The following is an 18,959-nucleotide window of genomic DNA, read 5'->3' as shown; positions in this document are numbered from 1 at the left end:
CTATTGTCAATTTATAATGTGCAAAAGTAAAAGCAAAAAGGTGAAATCTCTCAGCTATATAGGTACTGTAATAAGTACCACACAAACACACACACACACTAAGTTTAAAGTACCTAATCAGTGTATAAGTAAAACAGAATTAGCTCTACTTTATTTAGTTCATACAATATAGCAAATTGTCACGGTTGGTGATGTAGTATGTGCTTTAATTTGTTTCTTGATGGTTTAAAACATTGCTGCTGCACTGAGGTTTGCTTTTTAATTTCACGTTCATCAGTGGGATAAGTAGGGATGGCTTTACAATGAAAAGGGAGCTATGTTGTTTTATTATGTTCGTGCACCTTTCCTAATGCGAGGCTCATAATAGGATAGCTGAAGCATCCATTTACCCAACACAGAAGAAAGGTAATTACTGGTGACTGATAGCATGGCAGCAATTAGATTTTGCTTTGTCTTTAGTGTTGATTTGCAAGATGTATTTGCTCCATACTTCAATAGATAATTGCGTTAGAACTCTCTTTTACCATTTGATTTTATTTTCCATGACTTGCTATATCCTTCTGGTTCATTCAGGGACATTGTTTGTTTTTTTGTTTATGCTTCTGTCAGCAGTATAACCTCAAAACAACACGATAGTAAAATTTGTTTCATCAAAGAGAATACACTTCTAACAACCTCAAGTGCATTTTTAGAATTCAATTTATCTGATATAACCAATGTAATATATGTATGCAGGATAAAGCAGGACAATTATAGTTATGCTGAATAATGCATACTTAACCCCCTACTTATGAATGCCATTAAAATGCATCCAACTCTTCCTAGTGTCCCTAATTAACCCTCTTATCTTTCTCTCGCTCTCTCTCTCACACACACGCACACACACATGCACGCACGCACACTTAATAGAATTTATTACAACAGTGTAAAATGACGAAATTAAAAAATAGTAGATGTATGCTCCCTAGTGGCATATTCTGTGTAGTGCACGCTACAAAATGATGACGTCACAAGACAGAGAAATTAAAATCCCGCATGCTCAGACTACTTCAGCTATCTAAATCCCACCTTTAACTTTATTTCTTCTTGCTTCATATTTTTTTTCCATAAATGATTGTTCAATTGTATCTTCTTGTTTCTTAATTTTTCTACCCAGTTAGCCCAATAATAAATACATGGCTTATCTCCTCAGAAGGGTGTCCTGTACTCATATGTGCCTCCTTCAAATGGCAAAATCTCACATTGTTCAGCTTATATTTGGTTACCACACACTCAATTTGACCTGCTGTAACAAACAATAGTTTTATTCAAGATTAAACATTTAGACGACCACAGAATAGATGAACAGGCATTGGTTTAACACAAGGTTGCTTTTTCTGCTGCTGCCCTGGAGACCCACTATTAAGCAAAGCTTTAGCTCACCAATTTTATGCATTTCTATCTATACAGATGCATACAGACATGCACATGTGCATGTATTGTATATACATAGGCTATCAGTTAGTCTTCTGTATAAAGTTTGCATCCCCAGATAATGTTAAACATCGGGTCAAGGTTGGTTTTGATTAGAGTTTCTTGCATTTCTGGAATTAAAAAAACAAACAAAAAACCGTAATCTGTCAGTTGAAGTGATATCATCAATTTAAAAAAGTTTGTAAGACATGTTACAAAGTTTCTTGGAGACTCTAACAGTACTTTGCATATTATCAATTGTCCTAGCTGTGTTCATTTATAGTTATCACTTAAAGAATGAGTGTAATATTCGAATATACTAGTGACCCTTCATAGTAGAAGGCAGTGTTTCCAAGTGGGTCATCATGACCAGGAGCACAGCAAGAAAAACCCCGGTCTGAAAATGGCATCAGACAGACAAGTCCAGTCAAATGAACCTGACAAAGGCACCGACAATACACAGATGTAGTAATCTTTTTTTTGTTTTTTAAAAATACACACATCAAATACGACATACTGCCTTGCAAAGAGACCATAGAAAAAAAGGATGAGAGGCAATATAAGAAATAAAGTTGTACAATTATTTTGGAACTATACATAGACTATAACTTATCCATGCCTGTTGTCTTCCCTCTGGAATGTAAGAAGGGATCATTTCTCTGATGTTAAAAATAGGCAGGACTTGAGAGAATGCATCTGGCACTGAAGGTTGAAAAAGACTCTTATTCATCAAGCAGGAGACAGTAGAATCCCCCTTACCAGCAATTTGAGTAAGACAGATGGGACAGGTTGAACAATAGTTGGTGGATGAAGAGTTTTAGAGAAGATTTTGGATTAGCACCAACTTCAGAGATTTTTTTTTTAACTGCGTGTCTCCAAGCATAGAAGGTGTGGCTATGATTTGACAATGACAATGAAACAGTATAGTAAGGAAATAATGGTGATGACATTTAGGTGATTCAGAGACATGGATGACCCTGGGGAAGGAGAAGCATATGCAACTGCATATGTCTGCCAAACACATCAGATTTTTTACTTTGAATTGCTATAGTGTACATGCATATTTTGTCTACCATTTAATGTGACTGAGATGCTTTTCTTCTAGAATTTAAACTTTCTGTAATAGTGGAAGAAAGCTAAATGCTGAAGGCTTTATAATGTGTCCAAAGATATAATTAATATTTGCAAAAAATCTACTCAAATGCCCTCATTCTCTTTTCTTTCTCTGTAAATCTACTCAAGCACGATTAGGCCCAGGTGTACAAACAAAGAATCAGGGGTTAAACTGGGAGTATAAACAGAACAGAAACCACCAGCCAACCAAGACACAGTGAAATTACTAATTCATCAAATTTTATTTGGTACATAAAAACAAAAAGCTTTTTTTTTTCATAGTGAGCTGAGCAAGCCCTCCTCTTCTCATTATGCTAGGCTGAATCCCAGTTTAACCCCTGGATTTACATTCATGTTAATGTGATAGTGTATGCTACAGACCTAACAAGTGACAAGTTGAAACAGTTGCAAGGCTTCATGCAGTGCTACCTCATTAAGACATACATTGATTCTACTGTTGTAAGAAGAAAATTACTTAGGCCTTCCTAAACACTGTGTAATGATCTCATGAATCTAATCATAAAGTGATTTCACCTTACAAGCCTTTTCTAAAAATGCTGAAACACTTCTTCAAAAAGTAAATAAAATACAATGCAATGAAGAGCAAATTATTTGTATCCTTTTATTTTATGTCTAATAGACCAATTGACGTAGCTTTGTTAGCAAAATACAGCAAATGTTTTAAATTGAGTGACACGCCTAGATGCACTTTAGCACCGGGACTCATTTCCTTTGTAGCAAGCCCATGTTATTGTTATATGTGCACAATGTGTATTGGCAGTGTTTTGCAGAAATAAGCAAGGACTTCCTTAAAAAAGGCCTTGTCTAGATGGGAGCATATGGTACTCCAATATCTGTAGATATCATTCAGCATTAATGGTGCCTTCACAGATTAAACAAGCCATGTGCAAAAAGCACTCCATGTTACCAATTATGGCTTTTATATTGTGAACAGATTAATACATTCTTTCAACTTTTCCTTGTATTGTTGAACTATTTGACTATGCAGTCTTTTACAGAGTGGTGAACCCCTCTGCATCTTCCCATCTTTTACTTCTAAAGGAATTAGGCACTTTTTATACCCACTCGTGTACTGTTTAACCGTATATTACAGTCAAATTGAGCATACATTTTCAAAAATACAATCATATTTTTAGCCTTTTTTATAGTGTATTATTCAATAACTGTACAGTTTTAATGACATGCAAATCATTGCATTGGTTTTATTTACATTTTGCACAGCGCTGCAACGTTTTGAGAAACAGAGCTGCATTCAAAAAACACAACAGCCGTGATCTTAATGTACATGTGCCACATATAGTATGAAATTAGTGTGATTTGCAACCTAGTTAGTGATCATATTTATCTTTGTCTCCTTGCTGTATTTTTTGACATAATGCATATCTCTAACAATGCCAATTATACTTATTGTTACTGATAGAAAGACTTGTGTGACTAAAGATATGAGCACGTATGAGTCTAAGAAAACACAGACACTTGTATGAGTGTGACGCGACTGTGGTAGTGCTTACAAGCTTACATGCAGTTAATGGTTGAAGATGATACAGAGAACCAAAAACAATAAATACATTGTATAAAACATAATTTCATATCAATATATTAAAATACTATTTAAAATAATATCTTAGACAATATTGCAATATGAAATTGACCGATAAATAGTTGTTAGGCCTAAACAGAGAAATATATATATCTAAGTATCTGTGTCCTTCATAGTTTGCTTTTTTTTTACTTAAATGATTTAAAGTTTCCAGATTTTCCCAACTGAGTAGCAGTACAGTCCAGAGAGCTAATACATTTTCTTTTTTTCCCAACAATAGTAACAATGAACTTACAGTACACAGTCCCATAATAAAGATATACATACTGAATACAATATAAATGTCAAGACAGAAAAATAGAAAAATATCAATAGAAATCAAAAGTCAAATACATATCAGAGAAAGAATATAGAGTAAAGTGTACTTATGAGTCTTTGTGGTTCTTGTTGTAGCTGGAGCTTGGATTGGCTCTCATTGTTGGTATATTGGCTGTGTAACTGTACTTTTTGTTTTTTTTTCCCAGTCCCGATACACACACTTCCACACAAAAACAAAAAGTTACACACATTTGCAAATACAGACACATGCAATGGCACACATGCCTGCAAAGGTGAAAGTGTGTACACACCCACGCGCACATACGCACGCACATATACCTCACATGACCGTGCAGCATTTGCAGGTCTGTTTCTTCTCCTTTTCCTTCTCTCCCTCCTCCCCACCTTCATTAGGCTTCTCTTTTTCTGCCATGCTTCCGTTAGGTGGAGGCTGCTCTTCTGTGGCTGCGTCTCCGCCCGCTTTCTCCTCCCCATCTTCGATCACAACAAACTCGGCTTTGACATTGCCATCCACCCCGTCCATTCCTAAGGCCGTGCGAGTCTCCTGTTCCTCCTCCACGGTCTTGTAGCCCATGAACACTAGAGTAACTGGGTTGTCTGCACTAGCCTGGTCAGGACTAGGGCCGAGCAGCTTGGCCTCAATCCCTGTCACCTCTCTCTTGGGTGTCTGACCAGAGGTCTGCACTACTCCATTTTCACCTATAGAGAGCACCAAAGCATCGTTGAGAGATTAGGGAAGTGCATGAAAAAGAGCATGGTCAGGGTAAGACAGTAGGACAAAGAAAGAAAGGAAATATTGTTTAAATGACCTCCGGCATGGAGAAACGATTTAACAGAGTAAATCAAGAGGTTATTATGAGCGCACTTTCTCTTTGTGACACTTGCGCTCAGGCTGCATTGCCATGGTTTCCCATGTGATGATACAATATGTTGCCATGGGCACCAAACTTACCTCCATTTTCTTTGGCCACACCCTTATTGGCTGGTACGCCTGTCTCAAGTTCTTCAATCTCTTGCTCAAGCCTGGCTCGGAAACACACACACATACGCACACACACACACACACACACACAGAAATGAAGTATTAAAAAAAAATCTGTGGGTCATTCATGACCACCAATTCTATTATATTATATTATATGAGTACAAATCACAACACCATTAAATCACACCACTACTTGCTATTCCTGTTTTTTTTTTTTATAGTATCAATTTACCGGTTAATTTCAAAATAAAAGAATAACAATGGATAAACTGCTTCAAAAATTAGACATTTGGGGGGTTTAAAATTCTCACCTGAGGATGACTTGTTCCAAAAGTTTGGTCTTCACCTCGTCCTCCTGCAGACGCTTCAGAGTCTCCTCCTCTGCTGGAGCTCCATCTAACAACCAGCGCTCTCTCAGTGACTTTGACTGCAAGGATAATATACATGTTAAGAACACAGATAAAGTCTAGGTAATCCAGACCATTTAACTTACGTTCTATAAAATGGATGTAGCAATGGTAAGACAAGGAATATAGTTTTACTGTGTATGTGTGTATGTACTTGATGTGTCCATGGGTGTTGATGCATTTGTGTGCATGCTTGCTACATCCAAAGGATCTTATGGAAGATCTTTATGCATACATTATGCACAAGTTGAGTGGTTAAATCGTTAGAAGCATCTCAATTTCTCCACATGCTGCACTGAGTCAGCCTCTCTTTGGACATTGATGTACTTTCTTACACAAGAGATTAGTGACACTATCTCTGACACTAATGATGAACTCTTTAGTTAATCTAAAGCAACAACATCTTCTTGCCAGGCAGTCTCGTACTTCTCTGCTGACTGCTGAAACTCAGGGGTTCTGTCAGACACTTTAACTGCTGCCAAATAGTTTGCCAAGTGAACTACATGGCACCCGGCCAATGGATCAGGACTTCTGGTAATATTTATTTAATATCATTATACTAAATGGGTATATAGAGAGGTCACTGGGAGATAAAAAACGAAGTGGCTCTAATCTTAAACTAGATCAAATATTTCTTAGAGCTTAATTCATTCCAAGTAATATCTTTATGAACAAGCTTAGAAAACTAACAGTGACTACTATTATTCCTTATTATTTTCCAAACAGGCCAGTATTCTTATCTTCACTCCCCATCCATGTTCCATCCTCTGGATGAGTTAATATCAAAGCAAATACTTGGCGTGCTCTGAGGTAAATATAACAGTGTGTCTTACTCGCAGCTGTTGGACCATGCAGCAAAAGACAACCCTGCCTGGCCATATGGAAAAGTGTTAGAAAAAAAAGCTCTTGTTTTCACAAGTTAGGCTGAAAATCTGGACATGTGCTTGATGCGAATTCCTCTCCAGTGATGCAACTAGAATTTCTACAAAAAACAAAAAACAAAAACCCCAAACCTCCCCCTTCCTCTCTCGTGTAGCATATGCCTCTTTGCCCATCCTAAATTTTAGGAACCTAAAAAGGGTTGTAAATGTCAGGGTGTATCTCCCTCAATTTATATCTGTGTTTAAATTTTTTAATCTGCTGTTCTGTTTAAAATCTTACCCTCTCCATTGAGTAATTCAGCTTCAGACATCCAGCTGCAGAGCTTTAGAGCACACACTTAACACTGTGTAATTCAACACTCTTCATTCCTCAGTCCTGCACGGTCTCTTGGGCACTGAATCTAAACCTGCTTTGCCCTCTTACTACTCTCTGAATCTTGCTTGCTCTCATGAGCCACACCCTACTACGCCAGTGCCTGACATCACTTTAATGTGCTCACTCTTGCATATGGAAGCACTCACACACACACACACACACACACACACACACACACACACACACACACACACACACACACACACACACACACACACACACCAGTCAATGTGAACAGTTGAAAAGCTAGGAATGCTGAAGCTACGTCTCTCTCTCCATTGTTCTTTGGAGTAAAAGCTGCTAACGTAGCAGACAAAGGGCGGAACTGGGATACAGACATACGCACATGCAGACAAGCATCCATCCACACATGGATATGTTATGAACAGCTGGAAAGAGAAGAAGCTTATTTCAAAGCACATTGTGCATCTATCCAAAAGTCAGTTTTGTCAAAATAAAGTTTCTCTGGTCCGTGTAGCATAAATGTTTGTCATCAAACAGAGGATTTACATTTTTTTTCTTTCATTTTAATTTTGAGCTAATGTCTGTGGTATAATAAGAGGACAGCGAAAGTAACTTAGCTGTCCAAAGCTTAAATGTGGTACTTTTAGCCTTTGTCTCTTGTACAGGTTAAGCAAATATCCTTGGTAATTAAATGAATGAGGTTTAGATGTGGTTTTAAAATTAAATGCTCTCTTGCCGCAGCTGTGTTATTTATGTTTTTATGAATAAGAAAATGAAAAACTACTCCTTTCCCAACTTTATAAAAGTCTGTTAGCCGTGAGAACTAATTATTTTATTTTGAAAAATCACAACTTGTACACACCTCTGCTAACTGCTTTTCTCCTTTTAAGAAAACATGCTGACATTTACTGACTGCTGACTCCTGTTTGTGTAATCATATCTGACCACATTTTCTCTGTTAACAACGCTAATGCATCATCTTACTGTTTCATCAGCACTAAGCGTGCAAGTCTGTGTACATATATGTGTGTGTTTAATCATGTACTGGTGTGATTTAATGGCGGGGTACATGCCTAAAAAAATGTACTGCGTAAGCGAAGACGTTCGTTAGGATTTCCACATCGGTCTGCCTCTGAGTAAAGAATACTTGCTGTGGTCCACACAAAGAGCCTTCTAACAACCCTGGACAGCATGATTACACTTCCCCTCTGTGTGTGTGTGAGACGAAAGTGGGGTGCGGTGGGTGTAAGAGCTGTTTCCTGTTGGTGGGAGTGGGACAAAAATCTGTTTCCTCTGCTAAAGCCCACTGCATTGTCTGGAGCTTCTGTGTTCCTTTATGAAGCAACCTACACAAAACTGGACACGACATGTACAGATACACACTTACAATGGTTTGCCTGGAAAATAGAAAAAGTGGGAGCACACAGGGACAACAGTACAGGTTACTTTTAGAAACACACACACATACTCATGTGCACATGGCAAATACACACCTCAACCTTTGCTCTTATCTGTGACCTGCTGAATTGTCGGTGGCTGAAATAGCTTTGATAACGGTGACACATACGCTGACAAAAACCTTGGCTCTGATATAATGAGTGTGTGTCTACATGCATGAGTGTGTGTGTGTGTATAAACAGCATGTGGAGGAGCTTTTGGTATTATCTGTTATCCATTCTGAACATTCCGTGACAGCAGCAGTTGGGGAGTATCTCACTACGTTGGACAGATATATTTGAAGGGAACTGCTGATTTTAATGTTGTGTGGGTGTCTAACGTTGCTCACACACGTAAGAGCATGAATCCCAGAAACATGCAGAGGGCTGACCGGCAGTATTTCTGTTAGCTTGTTAGAAGTTCTGTGAAGGGAGAGGCGTGTAGGAGTACAGATGACACATACTGTACATTAGTTTTATCAGTGAAGAGCTCGAGTACATTTCAAACAAAGCCAAACCGGCATGTTCACGAAGGATGAGCAATGTGATGCTGGGGTCAAATATCCCAGTTTATGCACTGCAAGCACTCTTTTGATAGCAGATGGAGGAATTCACAAGTGTAGATGGGAGGTGATAGTATTAAATAATAACATTTAAACATGTGCAACAAAGATAATTAGTACTATGACTACTGTGACTGCAAAAAAAAAAAAAAAAATCTATTGCTCAGGTTCAACTAGCTCTCAAGCTTCTCTGTATACTAACTGAATTTCATTTGCTTACTTCAACAAATGGAATAAGAATACTTGATATACAAATACACATAAAAAACTGGTGGATGGATTTCTTTCCTGGAAGAAATCCAACAAACTCAATATGTGCCTACACAAGGTGGAAAAACAGTTAAACTGGAAACATGTGGCCAGCGGCAAGAGAAGCAGGGGAAATGTGCTGATGAAGTAGTGAGCAGGAGGTAACTGAGAGTGCCCTGTGCATACTATGAGATCAATGTGTTGTGGACACCAATACTTGTGTGTATTCTTGTCAACCACCAAGTATTCTTATGGGATACGTGGAAAATGTGTTTGCCTGTGAATGTGTGTGTACCTTGAGATGCTGGAGTTCCCGTCGGTCATCATCCAGCTGTCTCCTCTTGTTTTCAATCTCTGTCTGCTTCTTCCTTTTCTCCTGTTATGATATACATGCATTAAGATTGCTAGGAAATGCACAAATGCATATTACAAAGATTAGAAATAGAAATAATACCATAATTTTAAAGAACAATATGAACTATATATTTATTTATGAGGTAATGGTGTGGCAACTTGGGAATTTTGGTAACTTCAAATAACTAGAGCTGCATATACGGCATCTTTAGTAGTCAACCAATATATTTTTTATATCGGCATAGGAATGTAGTACTGGCATTAAACTGATATTATGTAGTAATATAAATGTGTTTCCCTATATCTGCCACGGGTAAAATAAAAAAGAGATTGCAATATACAAAATTTAGCTAAACAGACACCTGGATGTTAAAACAGAAAAGGCAACAAGTGACAATAAAACATTTGTGAAGTATAAAAGATGAACAGAGACAGAGGAACAGACAGAAAAGGGCAGTGAGCTGTAGCTACTATATTAGCTTTTGATGTCCTCTAATGGATGAAGGAGATGGGATCTAAAAGGTTGAGTCATTAAGACTGGCAGTCAGACCATGACAAGCAGCAATGATTTGTTGTTTCTTCAGCCATCAGTGTGCATGATGTGCACTCTGTGTGTGCGTGTCTAAGTGTGTGTATGAAATAGAAAATAGAAAGCAGAATGTGTCTATGTGTGTAGATAACTTACAGCGATGGCCTGGAGTCTCTCCTCATGTGACACCTCAGCCATCCTGATGAAGGGCAGACAAGTTAAGGGGCAGCATGAGAGAGAGAGAGAGAAGGGAGGAGGGGGAGGGAGAAAGAGTTACGCCTCATAATGACCAGCGACATCAGACATTACACACAGCATCAAGCAATATTCTGTGACCCCAGTATTTGTGCGCCGGTCATTTCCCTTCCAGTGATTTCTCAGTGACTGAGGTTAAATATCTTTCTGTTTGGCACTAAATCAGAGTCCCTTTCCAGTCAGGAAAAGTTGATGCAGGCATGCTAATGTGCAGGCAGGGCTCTGCTGGAGATTCCTGCTTTAATAAGTTCCAGACAAGAGCTTCAGGATGGAGGATGGACAGATGAAAACTTAAAGCCAGAGGGAAAAGACTGCTTAACGGAGATAGGATAAAGCTATTGCTATGAAAAAGTGATAAATCCTGCACTGAGTTCCAGCTTTTTCTGTAGTAAATAGTTGAGATTATCAAATCCAAAAGGCAGCACTTATTGTGACCTCTAGAACAAATTAAACATAGTGATAAATTCATGATCCCAGACTGGAAAATTTTAATTTATAAAGACTATATAAGACAGAATCGACTGGGTAAGATAATTCAGTACAAGGATTTTAGTATGCAAGCTATAGACACCCTCACTAACAACTGTGAGTGCTATATGGGGGATATTATGACGTTAATACATTCATATACTATATTTAACCCCGACTACTTTCAGCTCTCTAAGGACAACACTTGTTATGTGACAATAATAGCTAATGTCTCCACATATGTTTTATTTGGTAAGTATTATTGTGCTGAGAGGGAATTACTTCTCTTATAACTATGTCTAATGTACTGGGATATAATCTTCCATTTAAAAACTACAACCAGTCAGTTAATTCTTACATTAAATATAACATCTAGGTGAGAAAACTCCTGTTTTAATAAATGCGAGATTTGATTTATGCGACTGTAAACGGATGATACAGTTCTGGCAATTTGCTGGTTTTATTTAGGTTTGTATTCAAACAAAGTCTCAATCTCCCCAGGAGTGGACGTGTACAGAAAATCTGAAGGTCAGACTGTGCAAAAAAAAAACAAAAAAACCTGTGCAAAAAAACCAAAACAAACAAACAAAAAAAACCAAACAATAACCACAAACTCAGATACTTGATGTTAAGTTCATGACAGTACAATTAGGAATAGACTGAATATGTCTGGCTTGTTTGGAAGGGTTGCCAGGAAATAGCCTCTCCTCTCTAAAAAGTCCATGGCAGCACGACCCAGGTTTGAAAAGACTTCTGGAACAATGCCAATGCTGTTTTAGATGAACACTAAACACAGTATATCAGCAGAAACATCTCATCCTAACTGTCAGGCACAGTAGTGGAAGGATGACGATTTGAGCTTTTTTTGCAGCCACAGTTCTAACACACTTTGCAGTTATTTGCTCAACCATAAACTCTTTTATATATCAAAGTATTCTAGATTCAAATATAAGGCCATGTATCTAAAAGCTAATGGCTGGCCAAAACTGGGTCATACAACAGGACAATGACCGCAAGTACACCAGCAAATCTATAAGAGAATGGCTGAAAAAAACTGCAGCGGCCCAGTCCAGACCCAATTGAAATGCAGGACTTTAAGAGAGCTGTGCATAAATGAATAAGAGCTTTGAAAAGAAGAATAGACCAAAATTTCTTCACAACAATTCAAAAGACTGATGAAGTCATATACAAGATCTACATGCTCTAGAGGTGTTTCTACAAGCTCTCAAATCCTGGGATGACAGTTTGTCACAGGACTGCATAGAGTCCTTTGTAAACCTTCATTTGACTTTATAAATGATGGAAAATGAGGACAAACACAATATGTCTCATTTAGGTTTTAGACAAAATGACAAATTAAAATATTTTTGTAAAAATCCACTATTCAGGAAATCAGCAGGCAGGTTAATCAATGTTAAAAAAATATATGATAAGTTGCAGTCCTAATTAAGAATTACATCCGTAGGGCAAACTAATGACTTTTTGGTTTTTCATCTCTAATTTAAATTATTACTATTATGTACTGTAAAAACATTTAAAAGATGACATTTAAAAAGGTGATTCACATAAAACCTTAAGGGGAAGTATGTCTCTTTCGCCACATAAAATTACACCCCTGCACAGATATAATTTGCTATAATAGCAGGAATCTTTAGAAACATTACAGTGATCAAAGTAGCCCAAGAATTAACGTACTTATTAAATACAGGTTCTGAATGACTTGGTGTCAAATTATGCATTTTCTCTACTCCCAGAGAAGAAATTAACTTCTCTGACTCTGACTAGAGTTTCTGGTTGCTTAGGTGTTTGATGGAGAACAGAAGAATGTTGTGCTTTCTCTAGACCAGAATGAAAGTTTACTACAACATATATGGGCTCATCATCTTTATACTCATCTTTTAAAAAACAGCTATGACAAAAACAGCTGTCAACCTAACCTACAGCAAGGCCAGTAACAGTTCTAAAATTGTTTGATTGTGTTGTTGTTGATGAGGAACGAGGAACAGCATCCCTGCTTGTAACAGATTGTATCATTTCTCAGCTTAGTACATACAAAGGTTGGATTGTGAGTGGAAAAATGCAGCATATCACCAGTTCACATCCCTCCTATCCCACCCTTTTTTTGCGGCTGCATTTTTATTTCCCACACAAAGGCATGCAGGGTAACAGCGCTGACCTAAAAAAGATAAAGAAGCATCTTTTTCATGCTCAGTGTGCAACCATTGATCCTCTAAGACTTAGGCATGCATAATGGAAGGTCAGTCTGTAACATGTCCAATTACTGGCTTTCCTGTGCATTTACACACATATAATCAAACAGCTCACTTCTCTTCCATTCTCTCTTCTGTTTTTCCATCGAGCCTCATCACCATCACATGGAGACCCTTGGGGGGGAGAAAGTAAGAACCACAATCATCTGATCACCTCCTGAAGTACACACAAACACAGACATATTGTACCGTCTAGACACATTTTTCCCAAATTCTGACTTTCCGCAGTGATCCAGACATGTGGATGTACTGAGTCAAATCAGCCTTTATATGGCTTAATGTGGTAAGATTGCACTCTCAAAAATGAAGCAAATCTTAATTTTGTTTAGAACTGTTTGTTTTTAACAAAATAAAAACATATTAATTATGTTTATAGTTTTTTTTTGGCATCGTTATATAGCGCATTTTTGTCCTAAGCCTTTGTCCCTTCCCATCCCTCAGGTTATAGTGGAAGATGGGCCCTTAGATTAGTGCACATCTGGAAACTCATCTGAATCATTTCATCGGTGGAATTTGACCTGGGAGGAGCGGCCGACCTCTGTCGTCTTTAAAGGACCAAACATCTTAATGTGGAAAAGGTCAAGAAGCAGGTCCCACTCGCAGCTGAACTTGACAGCAATTATACAATGAAGACATTACCACTGTTTGATACATTTGTTAAAAATGCAGGATAGAGACACCATTCACTGCTTCACATTTAGAACACCTGAAATGTGCCAAATCACCAAGAAATTTTGGCCATTTCAACTGCTTTTTAGTCACACAAAAAAATAGTTTTTGTTTTTATTAAGTAATTATGCATAACAGTTTTTGGACATAATCTTACTATGTATGTGTAAGTTACAGACTTTTATTAGCAATGTGCTGATCGACCAGCTAGGGACTGAAATCAGTCAATTTTCAGCATTCTTGGCTCTGATTGGTGACCGGCTGGTCAGCCTCATCTATGTCAGATTATGCAACATGCACACTGTGGTGCAGGCAAATGGTTGCATGTGCATTCTAACAGGTTGTTAGAATGGAAGCTCTTCACTATGAGTTAAGGCACAAAGTGTTAGACAAGACCTACTGAGACACTTAAACAATCTTCACCCAGATGAACATGGACAATTTAGAGAAAGTAACAAAGGCAAAGCTGCCTAAGCTACCCAGAGCTCAAAGCCAAAGGATCAGAGCAGTTACGAGGAAAAATTATGGAGACAAGAAAACAGAAAGGGGCTGACCTTTTATCTGGTGAAATTATAAACATACTGGAAAATTATTTAAGTAAATGACCTTTGTTATGTAAATCTGTTAAACGTTCTTTTGTATCAGAGCTCTTTATTTTCAGTTACTTCAGTTGTTTCAGTGAGAGGACATCCTGCAACTTACTCAAATTTTGGGGACACTATAAAGTTTAATCTTTTTTTTTGTTATGAAAATAATATTTAGCATTGAAGAAAAGTTTACTTTTGTTTGAATATGCTGTCATTTATAGTTTTTACAAAAAATATGAAATTAGTAGCTGGAAACTGAAGACTGGAAGTGATACATCTCTTAAATTTTATGCCTGCACTTAACTCTTGGAAATTACCTGGCAGTTAGCATTTCTAAACAGCGGAGCACTAGCATTGCTAATAGACTTCTCTAAGTTCTTCTGTATTTCCCTGTTTACTTTTTATTTTTGATGCTCTTCCTTGTAATTGGCTTCATTGTAATTATCCACTTGTTTACTAATTAGGTTAGGTTCACATTGTTTGCCATCCATCTGTCTTGTTGACATTTTATCCATTTCAGTGTTGCACTGTCCAAAACTGAAACTGAAAACAAATTTATCACATGATACACCACAAAGTAGTGTGCAGTACATAAGCTGACCATGTTAATAAGAGAACCATGTGATTTTCTTTCCCTGTGATTGCCTGGTGAGCACACTCACTCCACACATGTTTCAGCTGTGTGTGGATCAACTCTACTGATCACATACTTTTAGACACTTAAGTATCTTAATATAAACTGTAAATATGTTAGTATTATCTTGTCTTTTGCTGAAATATTTTCACACATAGCCTACTATAGCAAAAATGGAGCTACTGCTGCTTTAAAAACATTTGATTTGCAATTAGTATATTAAACATCAGCATGTAATATAGTTACAGTTTCCATCAAGCTATCCTAGTTGGATACAGTTCAGCTAAAGCACACTGTAAATAAAGTTAGCTTGGCATAGATATGTGTAATGAATTTTAATTTAAAAGTTGTACAAAGGTTGTATTATGTATTTATCTAAAAACAGGATGGCCTCAATTGTGATACAGATATTCTGCCCTTGTTTTAGTTACAAAGACAAGAATTCTGTAGCAGCAGTGTCTGAAATGTATCAACAGCTTTCTGCACACTAGTTGGTTTAGCTGGTTTTAGCAAACAATAAATAGGATAAATGATCTTACAGTTTCTTCTTTGTGTTTAAGCAGTCCAGCCTGTTTACTTTGTGTGGACTTTGCTTCTATCCTGCCAGTATTCATGTAGTGCTTTTTATTTGGTAAGTTTCATTAAAGATAATTGTTTTGCTCAGCTGACTACCAAATTGTGACTGTGAATACAACAATAATCTAAAATCCAGATTTAGTCAGATGGACATGATATCAGGTGATATTAAAAAGTACTGATAGCACCAGTCACTGTCAGGTGCATCTAAACATCTAAATTCAGCAACAGTGAATAATGCTTACAATCTGTGCATGCAAGACTTAAAGGCAACGGTCCAAAACCAAAGTTTAGTGCTAGTCCTGATTGTCTAGCCTCTGGGATAATATTCCAATGAAATTTTAAGGACATATTGGAAAACTGTGTCTACCTTGTTGGAACACTGGGGGCCTATGTCCTACAGCCTCTCTCATAAATTATTGACGCACAGGGAGAAAGGAAAGCAGGCAGCCATCTTTGCCACAGTAAAAAGAGTAATTACATTTATGACAGAGAAAGACATCAAGGGAGGGAGACAGTCACTAAGAGACTGGTTAGCCTGACACAGATAAATGCAAGAGATCAAAAACATTGTTCAGACAAGACTAAGCGATGGATGGATCATAACGGGCGGATTTAGAGACAACCAGCAAGCTAAAACCACATTTTTGACAATATGTAAAGGTAGGTACATATCAGAAGAAGTCTGAGAAACACATTAATTACCAGCCCAATTCCCTATTGAGTGCACCCCTTCTGTAGCATTTCCAGGAACACATTAACTGCCAGTGTACAGCAACAGCATCCTCTCTTCTAATAGCATTGTGCTCATGGTCCTCTGGCACCAGCAGTCACTTTACATACTCTAACTACACTATAATGCACTGAAAGTAATCAATTTAATGCCCATAAATGTAAATGAATTATAACCCAGTGGTATATCTTTGTTGGCGGTGTTATATTGGCATAAAGTCTTAAAAAAATCTTTAAATCTTTAAAGGTGAAGAAAGTATTTTCATTCCACTTAATTATTAAGATACATAAAATCAACATTAGGATCTTCTAATTTAAAAAAAAGCATCCCATTTCATCTCTTCCTGATCAAACTAATTCTACCTTCTGTAACAAAAACACCACTTTTTAAAAGTTTACATGTTGCCTTTGTAGAAGGAATCAAGTTTGCTGTAGAGAATTTCCAATATGTGATGACAGAGAATAGCTACTCTTTGACTCTAGACAGCAATAGGTCTGCTCTCTGTCAGCAGCGGTGGCAGATTGTGTCAGTCCCCATTACCTCGAATTATCTTAAACAAACACCTGTTGGGCAATCCAACATGCTGATTCTGAACATGCCTCCTACGCTCACACATACTCAGATGCACAAATTTATTTAAAGCTTGTTTGTGCAGCATCTGCTCTTCATTAGGTATTAAACACTTTAATGCACCTATACTGAACTGAACACCTACTGCACATTAGGACCAGGCGGAATCAGGTCCCTTGACAAAGAGAGAAAGACGGATAAGAGCACTTTCAAATGATAGTTAATAAGTGGAGTTAATTAAAGTTAAATCTGGTGATATTTCTATATCACCTTACTATAAGCTTAGTCATAAAGGGAGGTTTTAAGCCTAATCTTAAGAAGGAGATAGTGCCTGTCTCCTGGATCTAGACTTAAAGCCTTTTGCATAGGAAGGTGGCCTGATAGTTCAATGCTCTGCCTCCCAGTTTGGAAACTCTAGGCACCACAAGTAATCCTGCAGTCTGAGAGCAAAGTGCTTAACAAATTGTCTGAAACACTCAAAGCCAGCAATTAATTGAGCCAAAAAGTATCATTTATATAGTTAAATCCTGTCAACGCTTATTTCTGTGGTCCACAGAGACCCGCTGGTGTTCGAATATTACTCCCCAAACATCAATGAGCCAGCCGCACGCACTGGGTGACATGTTCCACACTGAAATATTTACATATATGTTCATGAACATGGGCAATTTAACTCTATACTCCATCCTCCTACTTTACTAAGCCATGTGCACGATTGGATTGTTGTTGTTTTTTTAAATATGAAATATGAAAACCTCCTATAGTGAGATGTTGATAATCACACCAACGATCTGGTGCCGAAAGCGACCAAACAGAAAAAGAAGAAAGACAGAAGCAATTTTGCTGTTCTTTCTTACACTGTATTGCCACTAATGGCAAGTTACAACAAATAAACAAGACATTTTTTAACTTAGGCTTTAATTCATAACAGCGAGAACCTTTAAACTAATATTTTGCAGCTATAATGAAACTCCTGGGTACACACACACACACACACACACACACACACACACACACACACACACACAAAAAGAAACCCAGGGAAAAAAGAAAAGGTGACTGAAACGGCTGCAAGCCAAAAAAATAAGAAAACAGAATACTATTTACTCTGCAAATCTGGAGAAATCCCAGATGTGAGTGAGACTGTCATTTCTGGCTGCTTCCGAAAGAACAAGCATGCCAGACACAGACAAAATAACAGAAAATGTTTCCTCTTCAGAAAGAAGGATGATGGTGAAAATGACTCTTGAGTTAATGACACAGACCCTGCATTTAAGAAACGCTAAAACACTCTGGAAAAGGAAACTGATCTCGAATCCAATCACACTGCTTGTGTCGGAGTGGCCCTTCTTTCTCTTTCTCTCTACTCCCCACTTCCACGGCTTCCTTCCTTCAGGCCAAAAGAGCGCAGGGACAACAATACTCCTCCCAGCCTCTCAGCCCCAGCCACACACTTGTCCCAGGCCATTACACACATATACACACCAAGACTTCTCAACCAACACACACGCAGCTCTGCATCCTTCTATCTCAGGCAGAATACAAATTGTGCCAAATATAAACAGTACAGTGCCAATAAAAACTAAAGGAAGTCCGCTGAGGTCACACGTTAGTATTCAGGAGTCAGAGGGCAAAAGTCCTTTCCCTTTGAGGTCAGCCATAAATAACAGCTCTGTTAGCACAAAAGAGAGTGAACTACTGTGTAACATCCATGTCGAGAGGGCAAATGTGAAGTCACACAAAGACTGAGACACATGTGTTGGGACGAGGGAAACTGGGAAAGCTCTGATGTCTTACTTGTTTCAGTGTCAACAGCATGCAAGAACGAATGAATCCTGACTTTACATATGTAGTGCCAGGATTTCTAGCAAAAAATGAGCAACCACTCAAAAGTATTCCTGTGACCTTTATGATTTTTTTGGCTTTTTTTCTGTACATAAATGGTCAAAGTGGACTGCTTTTTATGTATCACTTTTCTAGTCTTATTG

At 37.8% G+C, this 18,959-nt stretch overlaps 1 protein-coding gene across 2 annotated transcripts in view; it reads right to left on the bottom strand.

Moving 5' to 3' along the window:
* Window positions 1-1,283: 1,283 nt before the first annotated feature.
* Window positions 1,284-18,959, bottom strand: part of palm1b (paralemmin 1b) — a 27,329-nt gene continuing 9,653 nt past the window's right edge. Inside the window, exons 2-7 of one of the 2 annotated variants that reach the window (XM_039603320.1) lie at window positions 13,258-13,316; window positions 10,366-10,408; window positions 9,622-9,702; window positions 5,762-5,877; window positions 5,418-5,488; window positions 1,284-5,164 (exon numbers count right to left, since the gene is read on the bottom strand). In XM_039603320.1, the coding sequence (XP_039459254.1) occupies window positions 4,785-5,164; window positions 5,418-5,488; window positions 5,762-5,877; window positions 9,622-9,702; window positions 10,366-10,408; window positions 13,258-13,304 (738 nt within the window). In that variant the 5' untranslated portion in view covers window positions 13,305-13,316 and the 3' untranslated portion in view covers window positions 1,284-4,784. The remainder of the gene's footprint in view (window positions 5,165-5,417; window positions 5,489-5,761; window positions 5,878-9,621; window positions 9,703-10,365; window positions 10,409-13,257; window positions 13,317-18,959) is intronic. The other variant, XM_031737061.2, reaches the window with a different exon arrangement.

This window comes from Oreochromis aureus, linkage group 19 (genome assembly GCF_013358895.1).
Source record: "Oreochromis aureus strain Israel breed Guangdong linkage group 19, ZZ_aureus, whole genome shotgun sequence".
NCBI classification, from domain to species: Eukaryota; Metazoa; Chordata; class Actinopteri; order Cichliformes; family Cichlidae; genus Oreochromis; species Oreochromis aureus.
Note: the sequence above shows the minus strand (reverse complement) of the source record. Positions and strands in the feature narration are given on the sequence as shown.